We start from the raw sequence: 23,464 nt of genomic DNA, 5'->3' as shown, positions 1-23,464 counted from the left end.
ATTACTGTATGTCCTGAGGTTAATTAAGTTATTCAAGTTTTTTGGGCAAAGCAACATGCAATGTCAGAAACAGCTGTCTGTTTGCGGATTTGAAGGACTGTCTCTGGCCACCTGAAAAAGTCCAATATTTACCCTCTTTTAAGCTCTGTTTTTGGTCCCCACCAACCACCAGAGAATGAATCATAATACTCTGTCCTGCATTCAAAATAATAATATTAGCAACAAAATATACCATGTATCAAAAATTTAAAATACTAATTAAGCAGGCCATTGGCCCCTTACTACTGTAATTTTATTGTCCTTCACAACATCTGTCCATCCAGTCCAACCCAGAAGAGGCATCCGTTCTCTGTTGCTCTTCTTGAGGTTTATACCATTTTTTTTCTCGCTATGAGATTTATTATTTTTAGGAAGTTTTACCTTAATCGCTGCAAAGGTCCAAGGACAGAGGGATGTCGTGTGCTGTAGCCTTCTGAGGCAAATTGAGTGATTCGTGATTATGGGCTTTATAAATAAAATTGACTTGACTTGATTGCCCAAATTAATACTTATAAACAATATTATACAACACAATATTATTATACATACATTTTTAAGAAGCATTTCGGAGTTGCAGCTGGTTGAGAGTGAGCTAATTTTAAATACTTTATAAGCTATTGTTTTTTTTTGGGGGGGGGGGGGGTTAAAAAAGGTCCAGTGTGTTGGATTTAGGGGCATTTATTGGCAAAAATGGTATATAATATTTATGACTATGTTTTCATTAGTTTATAGTCACCTGTAATTAAGAATTGGGTTTTTGTAACCTTAGAATGAGTCGCTCATGTCTACATATGGAGTGGGTCCTATTCCACAAAGTCCGCTATCTTTCTCTACAGTAGGGCCGTTCACGTTTTTTGCGTCTGCATCTGTAGTTGCAAAATATGTTTAGAACAGGAGGAGCCGAGTCAATGTTTTTGCAAGTCACAGGCAAGTCTGTAGTCTCTGCTCTCAAATCCGAAACTTTTGAGTTTCAGGTCCTACAAAAAGTCCTGATAAGTTTGTAAACATTTGATAAAAGTTTGTTGGACGTTGTTGCATATCTGTCTTTAATTTTCATCCTGCATGTTTCGCATACTGCAATTGATTTGCAATCACATAGGCTTTGTATGTGAACAAAATTATATTTGGTATATCTTTTTCAACTGCCGATCTTTGACATGATGTTAGTTCTTCGTGGCTCTCTCATGCAACTTGATTGGATGTTGTTAGATTGGTTCAGACTAATAGGAATTAAGCGTTAATTTGCTGGAATGAATAGCATCAACGTTAGTCGATTCAGGAAATTAATTGATTATATGGAACACTTTTTAATCGACATATTCAATCTCTGGACATGGAGGAAGGTATCATCATCTGTTAAAGTTCAGGTCTAGTTGCAAGTCTTTGTTTTGTTTTTGTCAAGTTGAGTCTAAAGTCATCAAATTTTGACTCAAGTCTACACCTCTAATGTTTAGAATGTAAAATCTACAAACTGTAGCGAACAGATAAATGTAGTGGAGTGCAGTGTTTCAAAAAGCGTAGAGTGAAATGATAATGTGGCAAAAAATGAAGGTACTCAAGTAAAGTACACTACATGGACAAAAGTACTGGGCCACACCTCTTAATCATTAAATTCAGGTGTTTCATTCAGTCCCATTGCCACAGGTGTGTAAAATCAAGCACCTGGCCATGCAGTCTGCCTTTACATTTGTGAAAGAATGGGTCGTTCTAAAGAGCTCACTGAATTTGGACATAATAGGATGCCACCGTTGCAATAAGTCAGTTTGTGAAATTTCTTCCCTCTTAGATATTCCACGATCAACTTTAGGTGGTATTATTGCAAAGTGCGTAAAAGTCTCCAACGCTCTGCTGACTCAATAACTGCAGAGTCCCAAACCCCCTGTGGCATTAACATCAGCACAAAAACTGTGCGCTGGGAGTGTAATGGCAGGGGTTTCCATGGCCGAGCAGCTGCGTGCAAGCCTTACATCACCAAGCACAATGCCAAGCGTCGGATGGAGTGGTCTAAAGCACACCGCCACTGGACTCTGGAGCAGTGGAAACGTGTTCTGTGGAGTGATTGATCACACTTCTCTATCTGGTCGTCTGATGGACGAGTCTGGGTTGGGTGAATGCCAGAAGAACGTTACCTGCCTGACTGCATTGTGCCAACTGTAAAGATGGTGGAGGAGGGATAATGCTATGGGATTGTTTTTCTGGGGTTGGCCTTGGCCCCTTGATTCCAGTGAAGGGAAATCTTAATGATTCAGCTTACCAAAACATTTTGGACAATTCTATGCTTCCAACTTTGTGGGTACAGTTTGGGGAAGGCCCTTTTCTGTTCCAGCATGACTGTGCCCCAGTGCACCAAGCAAGGTCCATAAAGATATTTTTGGATCAGTCTGGTGTGGAAGAACTTGACTGGCCCGCACAGAGCCCTGACCTCAACCCTATCAAACACCTTTGGGATGAACTAGAACAGAGATTGCGAGCCAGGCCCTCTCGTCCAACATCAGTGTCTGACCTCACAAATGCTCTCTTGGATGAATGGGCAAAAATCCCCACAGACACCCTCCAAAATCTTGTAGAAAGCCTTCCCAGAAGAGTGAAAGCTGTTAAAGCTGCAAAGGGGGGACCGCCTTCATATTAATGCCTATGGATTTAGCATGTGATGTCATAAAAGATCCTGTAGGTGTAATGTGTAAGTGGCCCAATACTTTTTTCCATATAGTGTACCTTACATACACTATATATACTGTGTAAATGTGCTTAGTTACATTCAACCACTGTGTGTAACAGCATTTTTATCTTTTTATTTCTTTGCCTTCATTATACGCATCAACAGTCTTTCTTCCCCTCCTTTTCCACTGCAGATATCTTTCTCCTTTGAGTAAAACCTTCCCTCTCTCTGTACATCCACACAAAGAGAAAGACAGTAACATTTATTTCACATGTTTACTTGAACTTCAATAGCAATACAAGACAATCAGAACACTTGAGGTCGATATGTACAAGGGTCTCGGGGGGTTGCAGAAAAGTTTTGAGGTTTCATATGATCTCTGGCTCTGGAGTCAAGAGTTCTGTTGCCATGACAAACTCCATCGCAACAAGTTCTATCACCGACAGTTTTTGGCGGGTGGCGGGAGAGGGGGCGGGGCTTTTGGTTTTGATGTGAAATGGGGATTGGTCAAGAGTTCAAAATCAGTAGGAGGGGATGTGTGTAAGAGGCCCCCCGGTCGATATTGATAAAATGCTTCACTGTGATACATTAATTATACAAGAATGATGTATATACACGCACTCGCACTCACGCTCGTCCTGACAAACACGCATGCTCATCAAGCTACACACGCGCGCTCTCACATACGCTTGCACACACACACACTTTCATACAGTATGTAGCCTTGTAAAGCCACTATAAAGTCATGCACATGTTCTTTGAAAGGATTTTTTTGGCAACACACAAGTGCTTCTTTGACACACTGTTTGCTTGCTACAGGGAAGGGCGACACCCAGCCGACGAACCAATAGAAACTTAGACGATGGGCCAATAAGGATAAGCACCAATGAGACGGGAAGACACAGCAGGGTTTCGGGAAAGACGTGATAAGGAGAGGAAGTGGAAGAGGAAGAGTTATAAATGGATCACAGTCATAGAAAAGTAACAAAACATGAAAAGGGGGAAGTCTCGTGGTGATCGGGAGATAGAAGCAGGGAGGAGCCATCACTGTTACATCATCACATTCATCCTACATCATTGCCATCCTCTTTGTCATCATTTCCATCAGTTTGATCATCAATATTTGCTATAACCATCTTTTCCTCCTCCTCCCTGGTTTCTATGCCCCGATCACCACCGCCCTAGTCACAGGCTCGTCACCCGCTGCATCTGTCCGTCGTCTCCCTCTGAGGCGGGCTCTGGTGTGTACGCGGCCTCTCCATTGGATGCCAGCGGCGGCGGCTGGTAGAAGGTCTGCAGGTGATTGGGCCGCGGGCCCAGCGGGGGTCGCCCCAGGCTGTAGGGCAGCTCCAGGGCGGGCCGTTGGGGCTGGCCGCTGGGGCTGACCTCTTCTGGACCTTCAGGGCTGCTGTCGGGGTACGAGAGGGTCGGAGGGGAGGTGCGGGTGTAGAAGCGAGGAGGGGAGCTGCTTCGGCTGTACACCTGGGGGGAGTGGCGGGAGTAGAGATTGTTTGGAGGCGAATTAGTTTCTCGGGGAGCAAAGATATTCGTTGGGGGAGAGCTTCGGGGGAAGATGCTGAGAGGAGGCGAGCGTCGGTCTCCGGGGTAGAGCGGGGACGGGTTTGAATCTCGGGCATAGATAGGCGAGGAGTCAGGGTCAAGGTCAAGGTCAGGAGTCAAAGGCAGAGCAAAGCTGTCAGAATCCTCCCGTTCACCGTGGAATCGAACGGACCCTCTTTCTTTCCCTCGTTTCCTTCCGTCGAGACCGCCATCTTTGCTCTCGAACAGGAAAGATTCCTCCCTGTCTATATCCATCCCTCCTCTCCACACATCCAGCGCTCTATCCTTCTGTTTCTCGTTCTCCCTTTCAATCCCTGCCCTCCATCCATCTCTGTCCTTTAAAAACAAGGATTCATCTTTCTCTCTGTCCATCCCGCCTCTCCATCCGTCAATCCCAAAATCTTTCTTCTGAGTTATAAAAGTCTCTTCCTGGTCTGTCTCTGCTCCTCCCCGCCACACCTCCATCCTTCCACCTCTTTTCTCCAGCAGATGAGACTCCTCTCTCCCTCTCTCCATTCCAGCTCTCCATTCTTCCATCTCTCCATCTCTCGTCTGAGAGGTAAAAGACTCGTCCCTCCCTCTCTCGGTTCCTGCTCTCCATTCATCCATCATTTCATCTCTTTTTAAGAGAAATGTCTCATCTTTCTCTCTGTCCTGGCCGCCTCTCCATGTCTCTACATTTGCCTCCCTCTGTTTCATCAGAAGCGGCTCCTCCAGAGCTTTGTACAGGGGCTCAGACTCCTGTGGCGGAGGGGGAGGAGGAGGCGGGAGGGGCCTGTCCCGGTAACGCTCCCTGTCTCTCTCTCTTTCCCTCTCTCTGTCTCTGTCTGAGCCTCCGCTCGGCTCTACTGCACCACGGTGGCGGGACAAAGTACCAGGTGTGCGGCTGAGGGTGGAGTAGGGCCTCGCCTGAACATCAGGGGGACGCGTTTGCTGCCTGTCCTGAAGGTTGCGGCGACTAAGAGTGCCTTGCAACGACCTGTCCCCATCTTTAAGCAGCTCGCGGGACTCCGAGTCTCCAGAAACTCTCGAGTGTGTCCAGCTGTCTTGCAAACGTGGCGTCGTGGTGTGATCTTGTCCACGGGTTGTGGAATGTGTCTCAGTGTCCTGTGTGTGGTGCCGCGTATGCGCCCATCCCTCTTGTGCGTTGTGGCGTGTGTTCGGCTGCATGGTGGCAGCCCAGCCTTCTTGGGCTGGTGGCTGTGCGTGTCGAGTCAAAGTGGCAGTGTGTGTGAGAGCCGCCCTGTCGTGGTGGTGAGGCCTCGCCAGGCTGCCGTAGCGTTCAGGAGGAACAGGCATGGCGACTGAGGGCCTCAGATTGCTCTGCACCAGCTCTGAGATGATCATCTTTTCCAGCGCCGCTGCGTCAGAAAGGTTGCGGCGCATTCCAGCCCCGCTGCTCAGATCTGTGGCCCCGTGGGGGGTGAGGAGGGCCGGGGAGATGTCGTCACCTCCTATCCCAACTCCTCCCTCCCGCAAAAGGTCAGTGCTGCCCACCACTCCAGCTCGGGACCCGGGTGTGGTTCCCAGTCCATGCAGGGTGAAGGTGTTGGGGGTGTAGCCTCCGTTGAGACACACACTGTCCAGACCACAGGACTCCTGGCTCTGAGACACACCACCCTCTGTATAAAGAAACAGGAAGAAGATGACAGTTACCAAACAGGGACAGCATGAAAGATTTACATCAAGTAATTTACATGAATGAACGTATGGATGAATGAGCAGAGTTTAGGGTTCATGTGTGGGTTTAGATCTGGATAGTAACGATACTCTTTGCTGAAATGTTTGGTAATGTGGCCACATGGGAGAGATGTATGTTATGTCTTCATGGTCTATGGATAATACTGTGTGCAAATGTTGCACAGATAGTCTATGAACTGCACAAGGAAGTGGCGCTCAATGATTCGAGTGAGCACAGTAAAGAAGAGCTCATACTCTGCTTGTTTCTGAAGGTTCCTACTGCTCCACGTTTAGACAGAGAGACAGAGAGGGAAAGGGTCAAAAAACATTTAAAAGACAAAACATTTCAAGGTCAAAAATGAAAAACAGAAAACCACACTGTCACAAAACAAAAACATTTCGAGGTTTAATTTCAAACATTCAGACTATACAGAAACAGAAAAATAATTAACTGGGCTTGCCAAAAGTCTGAGGCCACATCAGAAAATTCATACAGCAGAGCCAGTACCGTATTTTGGATGCCTGATATTATCTTATCACAGATATATAGACATCAGCGCGATAGTAATGTACGCTGGCATAAAAAATATGATTTAGAAACAGTGTTGCCATCACATAGCTGGTATATAAGAGAGCACTTAAAGGTCCAGTGTGTAAGATTTAGGATTATTTAGTGGCATCTGCTGGTAAGGATTACAGAACGACCAGCTGAAACTTCTCCCAGTTAGAATTCATTCAGTGTTCATTGTACAGGTTTTTACCGGGAGCCGAATTATTTCAGAGGTCCTCTTTAAAATCAAACAGACCCTGTGATTTATTGTGTTATGTTAGAATATGTAAAAAAACAAACATTAGTGTCACTCCAATACTGTCATATGCCTTGTCCACAAAAATCAAGTACAGGTCAGACCATATTTTCAAAACTGTGTCATTAAATATGAAACTTCCTTAATAACTGATGCTGTGCACACTTAAATCTAGAAATTGGTGGATTTACTGCTAGATATCTGTTTTTGAATGTATCTTTCTGAAACCTTGTTGTGACAAGTTATTTAATTTGCTAACAAAGTCCTCTTAAAGTAAAACTTTCTCCTTCATGCTAGAATACTGACAAACACAGAGAAGAGAGAGCACATTTCTTCGACTCTTAGATCTTGCGGTGGCTTCCAGTCAAATACAAAATTGATTTCCATGCTCCACTTATTGTCTGTGGGTCACTCAGTGGTGTGGGCCATAAATATATTGCAGATACGTTTGCTGAATACAAGCCAGGTATCCCTCAGATGTGCAGGGACTGGTCAGTTAGAGGCGCCCAAGAGTTCAATCCAAACGTGGTGAAACAGCTTTTAGCCATTATGCTGCCCACAGTGAGTCCAACAAAAAAAAAAGTGAACCAGTGACCCAGTAATAGACTCCCTCAGAAAATTGCAAAGTTTTGTAAGTTGTTGAGTGGTTAGGGTTAGGGGTTAGGGAAGGGGATACAAAATCTGATGGGTCACAGAAGTCGGTGTAACACTGGAATCGACTTGGAGCTAAGATATGCCCCAGCTGAAGCCATTTTTTAAAACGAAGCAAAAGACTTTTGTCTTTTCCACAGCTTTAAATAAATCAGTTTTTCTGGTCCTTTTATTTATTTTATTAAATTGGCTTTTAATTTGTAATTTTTATTGATCTTATTTTATACTTAAAAGCACTTTTAATAACCACTGTACATGAAAAGACGTTATATAAATAAACCTGCCTCCATAAACAGTTACTATATACAGTACGTAAGAGGCCATTTTTTAATGTGGCATAAGAGTTTTGCAAAGTACTGGAAACACATAAGAAAAAGGACATTCAAAAGACATCAAAATAAATCGGGATAGGGAGTTGTGTAAAAAAAATTCAGAATAGGAAGACTGACAGAACGTTGCAGTGAATTGTACCTGTGGAGGTGAAGGGTTGGTTGTATCCCTGTGCGAGCATCGTGTCATAAGGAGAGGCTCCAGCGTGAGTCTGCAGCACTGGATTAGTGAGGAAATGGTTCCCCAGAGCAGCTGAGGAGAGGGAGAGAGACACATAAATACGGCATTCTTGAACAACAAAGAAGCAGCCCTGACATTTTCAAAAAAAAAAAAATCTTTACCTCTGTTAAGAGTAGGTGTGTTGTTAACGTCTGCGGCGATGAAAGACGATTCAGTCTGTCTGCGAACAGTGTCGTTCCACATCCTCCTGATTCGACTCTGGAACAGAAATAATCCACACAAGGTCAAACTGACTCAGACACAGTGAGAGAGAGACAAAGAGCTAGAGACTGGGAGGAACAGTGCGCTGTAATTTACCTGTCTGTTAGCAGTAGCTCTCCGACTCTGACTGCTGGTGTAGCGGCTGTTGGACCGCAGGGCAGCACCCTTCACCGAGTCCGGAGAGCTGGACGAGGAAGTAACGCAGCACTGCGAGAGGCGTAAGCATCGGCCATAGTCCTTCTGACCCTACATGAAATATTCAAACATGTTTTGTTACGGTTGTTGACGCCACACACAGTTTTTCAGTTACATAATGACACATGAACAGACACGGACCTTCCTGGCGAGGGTGCAGTGCAGTATGGTGATGAGGAGGCCCTGGGCTGTGTTGAGGGAGGAGAAGAGGTAAGCCAGGAGGAGAGACGGAGCACACAGGAACATCAGGCCTGAGGACCAGGTGACGCTCTGCAGGAAGAGCAGCGTCAGGGAGCCCACTGCCCACGCCCTGGAAATCACATTAGATGATTTAGATGATGATTTTGTATTGTGATTTTTTTTTAGGTCCCACAGCTTTACATCACAGAGAAGGTTTAAAAGGTAATTTTGGTATTCTTTAACCTTTCTTGTGTTTTTGGGTCTGAGTGACTGATGGGAACCTTTTTGTTAAAGAGTAAGACCCTTTTTGTTTAACTAGAATTAGCCCAGAAAAAAAAAACCTCTAAAACACACACACACATTTAAAGAAGACTGAAACTAAATAAAACCCACAAAAGCCATCTTGGTTAATCCTGCTGTTCCAACAATCACCAACTCTGGTTGGGTTGAAATAAGTCCTTAAGGGATCTTTTCCATATTGTTATCAGACACTTACAATAATATTGCGAACCTGTCAATGGCAAAAAAAAAAACACTTTTAGTGGACATAAACCGACAGTGCACATATGCACCAAGTGGTTACACTGCAGCCTGTTTTGCTGCTGTCGGCTGCATCCCTCTTGCCCAATACTGGACGAACTAAAAAATGTTTTCTCCAATGGTTACACAGACACAAAAAATAGGAAAATAAGATACAGCTTGAAAGCTTTTAACTGTGTGCCCCTGAGCTTAAATAACAAACAGAAAAAACTACAAATAAAGGAGCATTCTTACAAACTTTCGGTTTACACTTTGGGTTTGGATTTATCTGTTTTTCCCCTCTGTTTAGTGCTGGTTCTGGTTATGGTTTGGCAAAATGAAAGGAATGCAAAATAGTTCATGTTGCTGTCAAAACTGCTAAAGTGCATTTCATTCTGGTCTTCCAAAAGCTTCCAATGCTCGACTTGAGACCATTACAAATGTTCAAGCTTAACCATATTACATCTGTTTTGTGTAAATTGCATTGCCTACCTGCCTCAGCCAGAAAGAGTCTTAAATTTCTTAATTAACTACAAATCTCTACATGCTAGCTGCTTGACACAAAACAGACTGCCTCCTGCTCAAGAAATTTTGAAACTTATTTTTATATAATTCAAATTTCATTTTTATATATGGTTATATCAGGTTTGGATCGCTTTACAGCCTTGTAATAAAACTATGAAAATAATAGTAAGAATAGTACAAGTGAACATGCAACAGAGAGATGAGGAAAAATATCAGTTAAGTTTGTTTCAGTTTATCAATTCAGTTTACTCTATTTTTCTAATTACTGTGTGATTAGAACCAGAGCTACTGAAACACAATGAGCTCGAATAATCACCCAAAACAGATCAGCATGAGACATGTTACTTACCTCAGGTTGTCATGGCGACTGGAGTCTGGTTTCAAAGCAGCAGTGCTGTGCATCTTATGTAAGGTCATCACCAGGACAACCAGGTTCAACTAAAGGCCAAAAAGATTGAACAGTACACACTGTTTAAAATCTATTCAGTAATAATGAATCAGCGACGATCGAGAATACAGAAATGCATGAAGAGAATACAGAAATGCATGAAAAGATTGGTATATTTATCAGAGCACGAACTCTCACCGTGATGATGACACCGACAGGTCCAAGGAAACTCCAGATGAAATAATTGTCTGTTCGGAGCCAGCATCTACACACACACACACACACACAGACACACAGACACACACACACACAGAGCAAAATTAGACCATCCAAAACAACAAAGTTGCAAAGATGTTTAAAAGTGTCTGTCTCCATCCAAGAACATGCACAAAACACATGTACACACACAGGCACACTCACACACACACACACAACTTACGCAGTTTTTGAGCCATAGCCTCTGAAGTCTATGGCTGCAGACACAGCCACCACGAGCCCAGGAATGGAGTAGCCACACAGGTAGAAATACTTCCTCCTGGAGTTGCGTCCCTCAAACACCTCCCGCTGCAGCAAGTACAGTTCCACCCCCTCCAGACACAACCAGCAAAACACTGAAAGCAGCGAGAAGTGCAGCAGGCCAGCAATAATGGAGCACACAACCTGTAAATTCAAGCAGAGAGGAAGGGATATTTCACAAAATTATATCTTAAACAAACTGCAATAATATGCAGTAGGAATATCCGAGCACTCACTGTGTATTGCGTCTTGTTGGCACCAACAAGGAAGAGCAGTTCAGTGAGGAGCAGGTTGGCCCACAGGTTGCAGTGGATAGTGCTGTGGTCTGTGTGCCAGGGCGCCCCCTGGCAGCACAGTGTGGTAAGACAGGTGGCCAAACACACCAGCGCTACAGAGATGCCAACCCAGGAAACCACATAGACAAGAAGCTCTTCTACACCGACCCCGAACTGATGAAGACGGAAAGTGCAGAGCGATTAAAGAACATTTGATATCTGATCATAAAGAGTACAAGTATGAATGTAGGCACAGGTGCAGGTTTGTGAACATATTTGTGGTGTGGAGCGCCCTTGTGTCTTTGCCTCTGGGTGCGTGTCCCTGTGTGTTATGAAACATCTATTCAAATGAATAAAATCACACCGAACAAAGAGAACATCTTGCAGAGAAACACTTAATTCAATTTCATGGCAGGACAAAATAGCCTGCAGGATTTATCACTCTGTCTCTCTCTCTCTCTTTTACAGCTACAACCACACAATTATCACCCCCTCTGTGCTTGATTTTTAAACATTTTGGAGAGCACAGTGGGGGTGAAGTCCAACTGTGCTGCAGCAAATGGGTGCATAAAGGTGGAGTCATGAAGCCTTTGTTAGTCGAGGATGGAGCTGGATTTATGAAGTTAGAGGCTGGCACCTGGCCAACTAAACAGAAAACTATAGCAGTCATCATGTGGGCCATAGGCCATTCATACCATTGAACAAATGCTTAATGCACAAAAAAGAAAACTTGTGCATGGCTGTTTCCATTGCTGACTGAGTTTTGTCTCAATATTTGCAAAATTAAACATACTGAAAAGTGTGAGAAAGCTTTACATTTTGCTACACCGTCATTCTTCTGTACTGTGCAAGAGAAGATTCATGCCAATCACACACACACGCACACACACACACACACACACACACTTTAAATCTTTAAATCTGCTTTCTGTCTGCAGTGAAGGTGAATCTTTCTGTCCTAAAAACAATGTATAGACTCAAACAAAAGTAATCCCTCTTAATCATTACTTATGACCAACTAGAAGAGTGCCGCAGTTAATTTATTTGTGAGGCTCTGCCTGTATTTATTTATTTTTCTTCATATTTTACTTTGGCCGGGACATATCTGTTTGTGTAGCCAACTGCCAGTAACAACACACTGGTGAGGTCGAGACTTTATAAAAAGGTTATGATCAGGTTGCTGTCATACACATCCAAAAGGAAGCTTCAAAAAGTACAGGGAGAAAAAAAGCAACAAAACAAAAAAAAAGGTCTAAAAAATGTTGTTGTTTTTTTAAAATAAACAGCACTGAAGGAGAGGATCAGGATGAAGAGCGATGTGGAGTTGGCAGGCAGTTAGCTAAGTTAGCTTTCCATTACGACAAATTTTAAAGTCCTCCAATAGTTTGCATTGTGTGTACAAGCAGTTTAGGGATGAGAGTCAAGATTTGAATTTTGTGTTTACAAAAAGTCATCAACAATACCTTCATAATAAACCTTTAAACTTGTTGTTTTTGTGGTGTGTGTGATACTTACCGCAGGTTGCTCATATGTCATGAGGACAGCATAGCTGGACAGGTGGTTGCAGGCGCAGGTAGTGTGAGTGTTGTTGGTGTGTAACAGCCGGCAGCCCTGCGTAGACCACCTGCCACTCCCAGAAACCCCTGATCCGTTCCAGAAAGAGCAGTTGGGTCCAAAATGGTTCTCCAGCTGTGGAGACAAACACACCAAAACACAAAGTGCACTTAACAACCAGTTTCTGTGCAAAAGAATTTGCTCATTCTGAACATACATTTTAGGCAAATTGATTTCCAGACAGACCTGTAGATGCCTGAGAGTGAAGATCACTGGGTCGGAGAGGTACACTCTGTTGGATCCTCTGTGAACAGAGGCGGAGATGACGTGGGAGTTGACCACCAGGCTCCTGCGCCTGGCCTCTGATCCCTGGCCCAGCCCCAGCCCGAGCCGAAGAGTTGAGTTCTGGGTGGTCAGGAAGGACCCCAGGTTCTTATAGAGAGAGAGGACCAGCTTCACCTGGCCTGCAGAGGGAAGGGGGACATAGCAATGAGCACCTTCGGCATGAGACAGACTTTCATCTGATTCTTGGTAATGTTTGGATTTCTGATACACGGAGAAAAACTAGTCTTACTTTCACAGCCTATTTACCAACCTAGGCAATAAACTTTAAAATACTGAGCTGTCACTGACACTTCGTTAAATGCTGATTAGTTTGGTGTGCGTCACAGACCGTTGTTGCTGTACTGTTGCAGAGCCAATGCGGAAATCTGCAGGATGCTGTCGCTGTCGTAGGAGTGAGGGAAGGTCAGGTCCTGTATGTCTGCCTCTGTGTTTAACACGTACACCTCCAGATCTGCAAAGGAAAAAAATTATACTCAAAAGATTAGACAAACTGCTGATTTCCAGGACGTGGAGAGCAAAAGAAAAAAAGACCACATACCAACGTTTGGTGCTCTGTCACTGAAGCGGCCTTCATAGAGATTGTTAGCCAATAGGAATGCTCCTTTCTCTACTGCGTCCAACAGTAGTGATGCTGAGCGGGACTGATCGGCATTGCTCATATCCGCCCAGGACACCAGAGCCTCAGGACCCAAAAGGTTATCAACTGTCTGAACGACCGCCTGACAGAAAGACAGAGAGTGTTTCATTCTTACTCCTGATTATTATTTAACTATTTATCTGTCTGTCTGTCTGCCTGTCTGTATTACCTGAACATAGGCTTTGCAAGTGCGTTCCCTCTTCTGAAGCTGAAAAGAAAAAAAAACAACATCATTGTTAGAATCATCATCGCTGACATTTCCGCTCTCATTTCCAGGAAAGGTCAAGTACATGTACACTTCTGTGCTGACAACAGGAACAATCTACCTTGTTGTAATTGCGTGCTGCTGACTCTTTATTGGCTGGTCTCAAGGCCTGGAGCTGGGAGTCCAGGATGTCCAATAGCTGTTCAATTAGCTTGACAGACATGCTGACATCACCGGCATAGATCCGCCCCCGGGTTAGGTTGACCAACTCCCCGGCGATGTTGGCTGCGTTCTCTCCGCTCTTAATCTGGAGTGAGGCGGGGGCGTTTGTAATGTCAAATGTTTTGACATTTAAGAGAGAACTGCTTGCTGACTGGCTTTAGGGCATTTGCACAGCATGTATGTGTGTGTGTGTGACTAACCTTTTGTGCAATTTGGCTGACCCAGGGAGAGGTGCAGTTGGAAAGGTCAGGCCCTCTGGAGCTCCAACCCACTGGAGACTGCATGCACTGATAGGAGGCTATACCTGCAGAGACAGACAGGGTCACATAGACTGTCAGACAGAGAAAGGACAGCTCAAGTTTTAAAGGACCTGAGGTGGTTTGTCAGGTCATCTTCTCTTTCTCCTCGCACATGTTCTCCCATACAGGCCAAAAACACTTGCTCTGTGAGAATCAGGACTTTTTCAAAGTTTGACAACTGCACATAGATTTTACAGCCAGATAGGCAGCTTAGGGAGCTCATGGTTGATATGCTGCATTGTAATGAGTTTGTTACGTATGGCCATATATGAACATATTTAGCTTTCCCAGGCCAAATTGTTTTGTTTTTTTTTAATATGGCACAACTTTCCTACTGTCAAAATGGCAATCAAAACATGTGAACTGTTTTTTTTTTATTTAATTTTTATCTTCCTTTTTTACTTATTTATAATTATTGCATTGTGTTTATTTTTTTATATTTTTTAAAATATATTTAATCTTTTGGCTGTCAATGTGCAATTAAATTTTCATCTATTTTTGTGAACCTCAAAGAAAACTTTAACTTTTACTCTAACTCTACTCTAACTTTTTTAAACTTTTAACCATTTCAGATCTTTTTTTTGTTGCAGAAAAATGTGTTGCTTAAAAGAATTTCCGCCTGATTAAATGTGGATTTTATCAAAAATTACTTAAAGTCTATATTGTCAATAAAATTAACATTTATTTGAATGTATTAATGAAATTGTCTGAGTCCGCCTAACGAATGAAAGTACAACATTCACTCCCCTTTTATCTCTGTTTCGGTATTCATTAATCCTGACAAAAACACCTGGGTAGCTTTGAGACTAAACCGTACAGTAATCTTAAAACTGAAAAAATGTTAACTGCTACTTTGCAGAGATATTTCATGAAAAACTAGACTAGAGCGTGTTACACACTACCTCTGAAAATTAAATGTATTTATAAGGCAACAGCCACTCCTGTGTTCAGTAATAAACAAGATTTAATATTAGATTATCCGTCACCCCTGTGCTAAAACCATGTCCAATCCATTCAACATGATTAAAACGAGGCAAAATGCACCACAGGCTTATCTCCATAATCTGCATAACAGCTTTTGCGTGGAGGGAGTGCTGGGCTGAGGAAGACAGCTGCACAGCGAGAGGAAGAGTTGTCGAACCCTGCTTCTCTTGACTCTATAACCTCTTTCTTCTTCTCTCTCTCATCTGAGGGCAAGTTCAAAGAGGGGACATCCGACTACATTTCAAAGGGAAACGAGATACAGACACACACATGCAAATACCACACACACACACACACGCTGGCATGCTCACATCTGCACCCACCCAAACACACACACACACACACACACATGCCACACCTACCCAGTGACCCTTTCGGGCAGGGCCTCTCCACTGTCTCTCCCTTCAGGGTGGGCGGCCACTGCACCCCTCGTGCCACTCGGCCCTCACATCCGCCCACCTGACCAGGGACCCCGGGAGCCAAGGGGACACGCAGAGGTGGACGTGGGGTCAGAGGGACCATGGCTGTGATCGGCCGTTGGTCAAAGGGTCCTCGGTTGATGACGCCAATTGGGTGAGAGGCCGATGGCCGCACTGGGGTCAACGCGACTGTGGCCGTGTACGATCGGACGGTCGTCATCAGAGACGAGAGGGGACCTGGAGGGATGGAAACACTGTTGATTCTCTAGTTTCATCACATGTGTCCAAACACACAAGTGGACTTGTTGCACAAACCTTTAGTGGGCGGCGGCGGTGTAAACTGTAGCGGGTATCTCAGAACGTAGTAGTTGTTCCACACATACAGCTGGTTGTCTCTGGGGTTGTAGTCTATGGAGGAGATGTACTGGTAAGGATTGGGGAATGGTATTTGAACGGGAAGCTCCTGTCCACGACTAGTGTCGTAGGCATAAACCACCATGTCACTGCCAACTCGGCCGTCCGCCTGCCCTTCATCATCCTGGAAGACGGAGCGCACTGCATAGAGCACGCCACAAGCCATGAAGGCATTGCTCGCCCCACGCTTGTCAAAGCCGGTGGCCCACGTACCCTCAAAGCGCAGAGTATACGGGTTCACCTGAAAGATCACAGAAGTACATGGTAAGATGAGAGAACTTGGTAATAAAGCCCTTTTTTTCTTTCTTTCCTATCATCGACCTGTTTTCCTTCCTCCCACCGTACCTGGCTGACCACGATGCGTCCATTATTGGCTTCAGTAGAGTAGATCACCCAAAGGCCGTTCTCATCCACAGCCAGATCGATGTCTGACTTCCCTCCCCAGCGGTAAGGCGAGGTGTCATGGTAGTTGGCATTGACCACCACCGCCTCGCCACTCTTGATGCGTGTCCGCAGGTCGTACTTGACCAGGTTACGTGTTCGCTCCTTGTTGTAAAACACTGCACCGTCATACACCACAAAGCCTGTACCGTCCACACGGCTAGGCAACCTAGGAAAAGGAGTGATCAAAAGCATGAGGTGTGCATGCAAATTTAAACTATAAATATGAAGATGTAATTTATATTTATTAATCAAAAAAGAGAGTTAAAGGCACTGAAAAACTTTTTTCAAATTATAATTCTACAGGACTGGCATACACACACTATTTTCCACACGACAGATTTCTCTATCTGCACTTATGTCTGAGCTGTCAGTTTGAAAACGATGATTTCACATTCTTCTGTGCACCAATAAGGATTTAACAGTATTGAATTCTTGTGCATGTGCATGCAGCTTTAAGCCAGGGTGAGAGTGGTAGACTCTGCCACTGACAATGCAAACTAATATATGGCGAGGTAATAAAGCAATGTTTGACCAGTTTGTCAGGGGCTTTAATCTCTCAATTAGAAAGTAAATGTTGCTCTGTTTCTATATTGAATTAATTACACTACATGCAAAATTACTGCCCGACTGACATTTATTTTCATTATAAATGACACCATTTAAATTAATTTTAAATGGCTCTGGATGAATTGATTAGTTTAATCAATACATTTTCCAAATGCCAACCATAAGTGTCCAGAGCCCAAGGTCACATCTTTAGCAATGCATCACTGAGTACACAGACATCACTCACTTGTAAGTAGTGGTGACTCTGTTCTGGCGGTAGTCATCCCAGGAGGCATACTCATACAGCACCTCTGTCCTATATGGTGTCCACGGCATGACGTACAGCCTGTCACCAGCCTGCAGCGGGTCCTTACACCACGCCCCCGACTGATGTTCCGCCTCCAGGAGAGAGGAGGCCGGCTGGATGCTGAGCAGTGAGCCGGGACACACGAAAACTGGAAGGCGGGAGTTAGGAGGGGAAGACAGCAGGATGTAAGAAAGAAGAAGAAGAGGCAGGGAAGAAGAAGAGCAGGGAGGGAAGTCAGGGAGGGAAAAGAGTGGAAAGATAGTGAAGGCAGGTGCGAGGAGAAAAATGAATCGATGCATGAAAAATGGATTGAATAAGATGCAGTTGATGCAGCAAGAAGAAAAAAGAATGAAGAGAAAAAGAGAGAGAGAGATTTAAAACACCTGTGCTGATCTCGAGAGGCAAGCAACAGAAGAGACGTAAAAGTGTTGTATATCACACACTGTTAGCGTGTGTGTTTGTGTGTGTGGTGAGTAATACAACAGGGACACTGCAATGAAAGGTGTATTTATGTGCTTTGTGTGTGTGTGGTTGTGAGTGTGTGAGCGTGTGTGTGTGTGTGTGTGTGTGTGTGGGTGGGTTAGTGCAAAAAGAGTGAAAAGAGTGTGAGGTAGAATCAGGGACGCAGAAGGCGGAGCTAAATTTTGCCTTGAAGTGAAGTGAGAGGGCAGGTTAGTTTACGCCGAGCACAACGATTGGTCCACCCACATGTCAATAACTGTATGGACACATATGTTTACTGTACAGTCTCACACTGGCATGCAGATAGGCATGCACACACACACTCACACACAGAAGCAGTGCTTGGTAAGCACACATCCAGAAGGATATACAATCACACACATTTGGTCTTATTTTTCCTATGAAGATAAATAAGGGGCTCTTCCTATAAGGGAAGAAAAAGGGAAAATAAGCATGAAGAGGATGATCAGACAAGTTGGAAGGAATGATTGGAAGGAAGGTAGGAAGAAAGTAAGAAAGAATGAAAGCAAGAAAGCAGGAAGGAAAGAAAGAAAGAAAGAAAGAAAGAAAGAAAGAAAGAAAGAAAGAGAGAATGGTGCTTGTGTGTGAAAATAGAGCCAAGAAAAGGTAAGAAGATTATGTTTATGTTTGTGTTGTGTTTATGTTTGTGTGTACAGAGTGGCCGAGGGAGAGAAATAAGAGACAGAGAGATCGACCAGGAGCGAGAGAGGAAGAAAAGGGGAGGAAACTTGAGACAGAAAGAAAGAGAGAGAAGAGGAAGAAGAGAGACTAGGTGCAGAACCTGGATAAAATTGGATAAAAAGGACGGGTTTCAACAAGAGATGGAAAAAATGAGGGGCGGGAAAACAAATAACCGAGTAGGAAATGAAAAAAGGGGGGCAACATCCAGCATGAGTACGAAACAACGTCCTAGGGTTGGAGGAAGAGAGAGATGGCAGGAGAGAGGAAGAGAAGGAGAGAAAAGAGGGGGGGTTGGGGGTAAGGAGAGATCAAGATGCTACAATGTTTTGTCTTTACCTTTTTGGTCCACTTCTACTCAAGCATAGGAAAAAAAAGAGGGAGAGAAAGAAAGAGAAGTCAGAGGGTGAAAGAAGGGAAGTAAAGAAAAAGCAAGAAAGCAAGCAAAGAGAGGAGGAAAGGAAGAAAAAAGAAAGCAAGAAAAAGAAAGAAAGAATTGCACAGATAAAGACTTTGGAACTCACTCTCACCACAAACTTTATAGTTCACATAAAAGAAAGAAGAAGAAGCACAAAGGAGACCCAGCATACTCCCCCTCCTCTCCTCTCCCCTCGTCTCCCTTCCCTCCCGCCCCACCCTCCCCATTTTCCTGCCCTCCACCTCCCCCCAGATCTCTCCTTCCCTCAATCAGGCTCCTGTGGAGAAAAGAGAGCAACTCCCGTGGCGTGAATCTGAAAAAGAAAACACACACACGCATGCACGCGCAAGTGCATATGTGCACTCTCGCATCCACTCACACACACACAGAAGACATACAGTATGCAAATGTTCTACAGTTTCCCTCTCTGTAATCTCTCCATCCAACTTTCTTTTTAAAATTCACACACACACACACACACACACACACACACACACACACACACACACTCCCAGAGAAAAAAAAAATCTATCCATCAATCTCTCAGTCGACATCAGAGGTTATAAGAACAAAAAAGCACCATAAACCTACAGTGTAGCTCAACAAAAATAGGTTAATCTCCGTGTTTTTTGCGTGCACATGCACATATATGTGTGTAATCATGTTTGTGTATGTATGTGTATATGTGTGTGATTATATATATGCATACTCACTGTAAGGGACACACTCATACTGGATCTCCAGGTACTTGTATGTTCCAGGACAGGGGTCTGGGAAGACGTCAACCCCTGCGACCACAACACACTGAGTCCTGTTGTTACACCTGGAGGACAGCAGAGGGATGGATGGATTGATGGACGGAAAGGATGATTGAAAGAGAAAACAAAGAAGGAAGGTAAAGTGATTAACAGACAGGAAAGGAGAAGCAAAGGACACTCCATTTGTCTTTTCTCCCTCTCCCTCTTGCTGAATATTGATCAGTTCTTCTAGGAAAACACTGCTGAGTACACAGCTAATGGTGCAGCCAGGCACTCAGACTCAGCTGGAGAGATTACTGCGCTCGCACGCTCACATGGCTCCCAACATGAGTATCGGCTTTGTCTAACGTTTCCTCTAACATGAATCCACACGTATGTTGGACAGCAGTGCACACATACAGTATGTGCGAAACAGTAGATTCTCTCATTGATTGCGTTAACTGCTTCCAAAATGTTTGCAGATACTCAAATAGCACAAGAGTGACATTCCAATTTGCGTCTTTGCTGTATGATTTAAGATCTTACACAAACACAGCCAGCAGTATACACGTAAACAAGCACATACACACCTCTGGGCCATAATCTTGAGTGCGTCAGGGAGGTAACACTGTGTGTTCTCCATCTGGAAGGGGTCTGCGTCACAGATCTTGTCATCGGTGCGTCCATAGTTGGCCGTCTCTACCATAACCACGTCACTTCCTGGGCAGCGCAGCTCTATGGGGTAACCCTCGCACGCCAGCTCTCTGCGCAGCAGCCCAAATGGCATGGCGGCCCGGGACATAGCTGCTTATGAGGGGTGGTGGTGGGAAGGATGGGAGGGATGAGATGAGACAAAGGGTAAAGGGTGGAGGCAGAATGAAAAGAAGACAGGAAAGGGTTGTTTTTTTTAGTTCAGACTGCATAAACTGGAGAATCCAGGTGACAGAAATCATTGTGATGTTTTGTGAACTGAAGGTGCACAGTGTTAAGTAGGTATATGAACGTGGACGGAGCCTTGCATCCATACTCTGCGTCCATTTTACTGATTTTCATGCACAATCCCTGAAAGCTTACAGATATGACACAATGTTTGAAATGATCAGATAGGATCAGAAAAAAGGAAGTATAAATGAGCCTGTATACAGCAAATGAATCTGTTTTTAGTTTGATTTGTAGCAACCTGTATGAAGTGCTAAAATGGCGATAAAGCAGTTTTGTATTGCGTATTCATACAGCTGGGGGTATCACTGGGGGACAGATAATAAACAAGACTTAGCCGTACTAGCAGCTCTGTCAGGATCAACCTCCTGATTCTTGGTTCACAAATGTGAATCTTTAGTTGTCACTTAAGTCGAGGGAATACCAAAGTCAGAATGATTAATCCTCTGGGGATCATGAATGCCTGCAAAACATTTCATGGCAACGCATTATTTGTCGAGTTATTTCAGTCTAGACCAAAGTGGTGGGCCAACATTGACACAAAGAGAGCCACGCCTCTAACTTGGCTATAAAAATGGTCACATTTAAAGCAGCAGAGATCGGTATATCCCGACTGTTAGTCTGTTACACATTTGAGTATAAATTTGGGTTGTTTTTCAGACTTTGGAAAGATCCCTCCAGAGACACAGAAAACAAGTGTTTCCACATGCTGAGCAGCACTCCTGATGGTGATTATGCAGACCTGTATATGCAAAATGGATGAGTACCCCTTTAAATACTGTTTCAGGGATGTAATCAGACATAAGCAGATACACACTGTAATAATTTAGCAATTACAGCAAATGACATCTCAGCACCATTCTCTGATTACCTCAATATAAACATGACAATACCTGTTCTTGATATAAGCACAACACAGTTAAAACATATTACTGCACTGCTTACACCTCATGTGTGATTTAATTAAATCTTTAAAATGCAGACATGTGTGAACAATTACACTGGAAGGATTCCCAGATGCCAGCAGTGTTATTGTTGACATAAATCACACCTCAACTCCACTGTGACACCTGCTTCCGATGCAGTGTGTGGGTACAGCACAATATCTTGTGTTTTAATTCAGTGGGGAGGATAGCGTTTATACAACTGGCTGTCAGATGCTCAATAAACACAAATTGACAAGATTTTATTTTCTTTCTTTGAAGGCTGATCTCTCTATGCCACATCTGTGTGTGTGTGTGTGTGTGTGTGTGTGTGTGTGTGTGTGTGTGTGTGTGTGTGTAAACCCGACTGACTGTCATATTAATCCGTGTAAACCAGGGTTATTGGAGAAAATCACATTACCATTACCTTAATCCTGTTGTTCACATCTTCTCGAGTATCATGTGCGCGTGGAAAGGTGTTTGCTGCGTCAGGATTAAACCCACATTCAAAGTGTGCACGCTGGGTGATCAGTATGCTGCTGGTGTACTGTAACTGTCCGTGGTGCTGAATGACTGATTGTTTATTAACTAGAAGCTACAGGCAGCCTCTGAAGCTTCTCCCTTTGGCAAGCTGCACACTTCAAATGTTTAGGCTTTGTTTATTTAGGTCACAACATGACTTTGCTTTTCTCTAGAGGCATTGGGATGAGTTCCACTTTTTATGACGACTTTTCTCACTTTGCAAAACAGTGACTTATGTTTGAGTCACCAAAATCTACGCAGCAATACCATCATCCTCTCCTTCTCAATTTTTTTCTTTTTTGTGATTCATTCTGCTGATCGCAGCATCAGGATCAACACCTTGACATGATACCACCTAAGCCACCGTGACGCTTACCTTGGTCGGAGGGGGCGACATGAGCCAGAGTGAGCACACACACCCCCAGAAACCACAGGGACGAAGCCATGCTGGGCAGGAAGAGTTAGGGATGTCACACCACCAGCCGCGTTAGGAGAGCCTGGGGAGGAAACAGTGGAAGTGTTGGATTGTGAGTGAAGAAGTGCAGCATCTTTTTGTGTGATCAGTGTGTGTGTGTGTGTGTGTGTGTGTGTGTGTGTGTGTGTGTGTGTGTGTGTGTTGGATGGTCTATAACACACACTGACAGTGAAAGGGTGCACGTGAGGAAACACAGCAGGGTGGGAGGGAACAGAATAATAGAGAGACAGACAGAGAGGAGAGAGAGAAATAGATAACAATTGAGCATTCGGTGCAGCGAAAAGTCCCTCAATCTGCTGTTACCATGGTGATAGCACAGTGCAGTCTGAGGAAGAGAGAGCGAGAAAGAGAGAGATATGCTGGGTGTGTGTATCTGTGTGTGTTTGTGAGTGAAAGCACACACATGTGAGTACGTGTTTTAAGTCCATAATTAGCTGGGAGCAACGGTGGCCACTGACCCACAAAAGAGTCTTAATCTTTCTATCCTCACACACACACACACACACACACACACACACACACACACAGAGGCAGAGGGCTGGGCTCAGCTTAGGCCACTTTTCAGTAATCCTAAATAAATGATGTCGTGGAGACGATCTCTCCCCCAGCAGGGGTAACGAGGTAAACAGCTGACTGAGGGCCCAGGTGATCAGAGGGCGATGCTGTGCTGTGGAGTTTTACGAGGGAACATACGGGACGCAGGCGGGCAAGATACAAGAGAACAACAGTAATATGACTCCTTAATATAGACTGAACTCTTGGCCCTGGACAGAAGGGAGGATGGAGGCTGAACTGCATCATGCACGGCATTACATTTATTTATTTCTTTTCCTGCTGAGCAGCCCCAATCTGCTGCTGCAGTGTGTGCACAACATCCTGTATGACTGTCTCCAGTCTGTGCGTGTGTGTGTGTGTGTGTGTGTGTGTGTGTGTGTGTGTGTGTGTGTGTGTGTGTGTGTGTGTGTAACAGTGCGTGCATGCATGTATGCGCACAGATATACATATGTGTGCTTGTGTGTGTTTGTTTGGGACATGCTTTTCTCTCCGTCTTCTTGTTAGGTAATGATGGCAGACAGATTTAGGTCACTCCTCAACAAATGTCCAACATGCATTCAAAGGCTTGTGCATGTACAAGGCACACACAAAAAC

The 23,464-nt window shown here is 44.2% G+C and overlaps 1 protein-coding gene across 3 annotated transcripts in view; it reads right to left on the bottom strand.

Moving 5' to 3' along the window:
* Positions 1–2,959: 2,959 nt before the first annotated feature.
* adgrl1b (adhesion G protein-coupled receptor L1b) overlaps positions 2,960–23,464 on the bottom strand; it is a 31,172-nt gene continuing 10,667 nt past the window's right edge. Inside the window, exons 2-26 of one of the 3 annotated variants that reach the window (XM_088075702.1) lie at positions 22,217–22,337; positions 20,047–20,260; positions 19,433–19,542; positions 18,641–18,655; positions 17,081–17,288; positions 16,189–16,453; positions 15,745–16,084; positions 15,373–15,666; positions 13,928–14,031; positions 13,627–13,812; positions 13,470–13,508; positions 13,202–13,382; positions 12,992–13,114; positions 12,565–12,782; positions 12,280–12,453; positions 10,726–10,938; positions 10,413–10,633; positions 10,172–10,238; positions 9,935–10,023; positions 8,503–8,671; positions 8,263–8,412; positions 8,067–8,163; positions 7,867–7,977; positions 6,194–6,217; positions 2,960–5,880 (exon numbers count right to left, since the gene is read on the bottom strand). In XM_088075702.1, the coding sequence (XP_087931828.1) occupies positions 3,884–5,880; positions 6,194–6,217; positions 7,867–7,977; positions 8,067–8,163; positions 8,263–8,412; positions 8,503–8,671; positions 9,935–10,023; positions 10,172–10,238; positions 10,413–10,633; positions 10,726–10,938; positions 12,280–12,453; positions 12,565–12,782; positions 12,992–13,114; positions 13,202–13,382; positions 13,470–13,508; positions 13,627–13,812; positions 13,928–14,031; positions 15,373–15,666; positions 15,745–16,084; positions 16,189–16,453; positions 17,081–17,288; positions 18,641–18,655; positions 19,433–19,542; positions 20,047–20,260; positions 22,217–22,286 (5,679 nt within the window). In that variant the 5' untranslated portion in view covers positions 22,287–22,337 and the 3' untranslated portion in view covers positions 2,960–3,883. The remainder of the gene's footprint in view (positions 5,881–6,193; positions 6,218–7,866; positions 7,978–8,066; positions 8,164–8,262; positions 8,413–8,502; positions 8,672–9,934; positions 10,024–10,171; positions 10,239–10,412; positions 10,634–10,725; positions 10,939–12,279; positions 12,454–12,564; positions 12,783–12,991; positions 13,115–13,201; positions 13,383–13,469; positions 13,509–13,626; positions 13,813–13,927; positions 14,032–15,372; positions 15,667–15,744; positions 16,085–16,188; positions 16,454–17,080; positions 17,289–18,640; positions 18,656–19,432; positions 19,543–20,046; positions 20,261–22,216; positions 22,338–23,464) is intronic. The other 2 variants (XM_088075703.1, XM_088075704.1) reach the window with 2 other exon arrangements.

Source organism: Plectropomus leopardus, chromosome 3 (assembly GCF_026936395.1).
Source record: "Plectropomus leopardus strain MGB_pleo_1.0 chromosome 3, ASM2693639v1, whole genome shotgun sequence".
Taxonomy (NCBI): Eukaryota; Metazoa; Chordata; class Actinopteri; order Perciformes; family Serranidae; genus Plectropomus; species Plectropomus leopardus.
The sequence above is the reverse complement of the archived record's forward strand: the minus strand, read 5'-3'. Positions and strand labels throughout refer to the sequence as shown.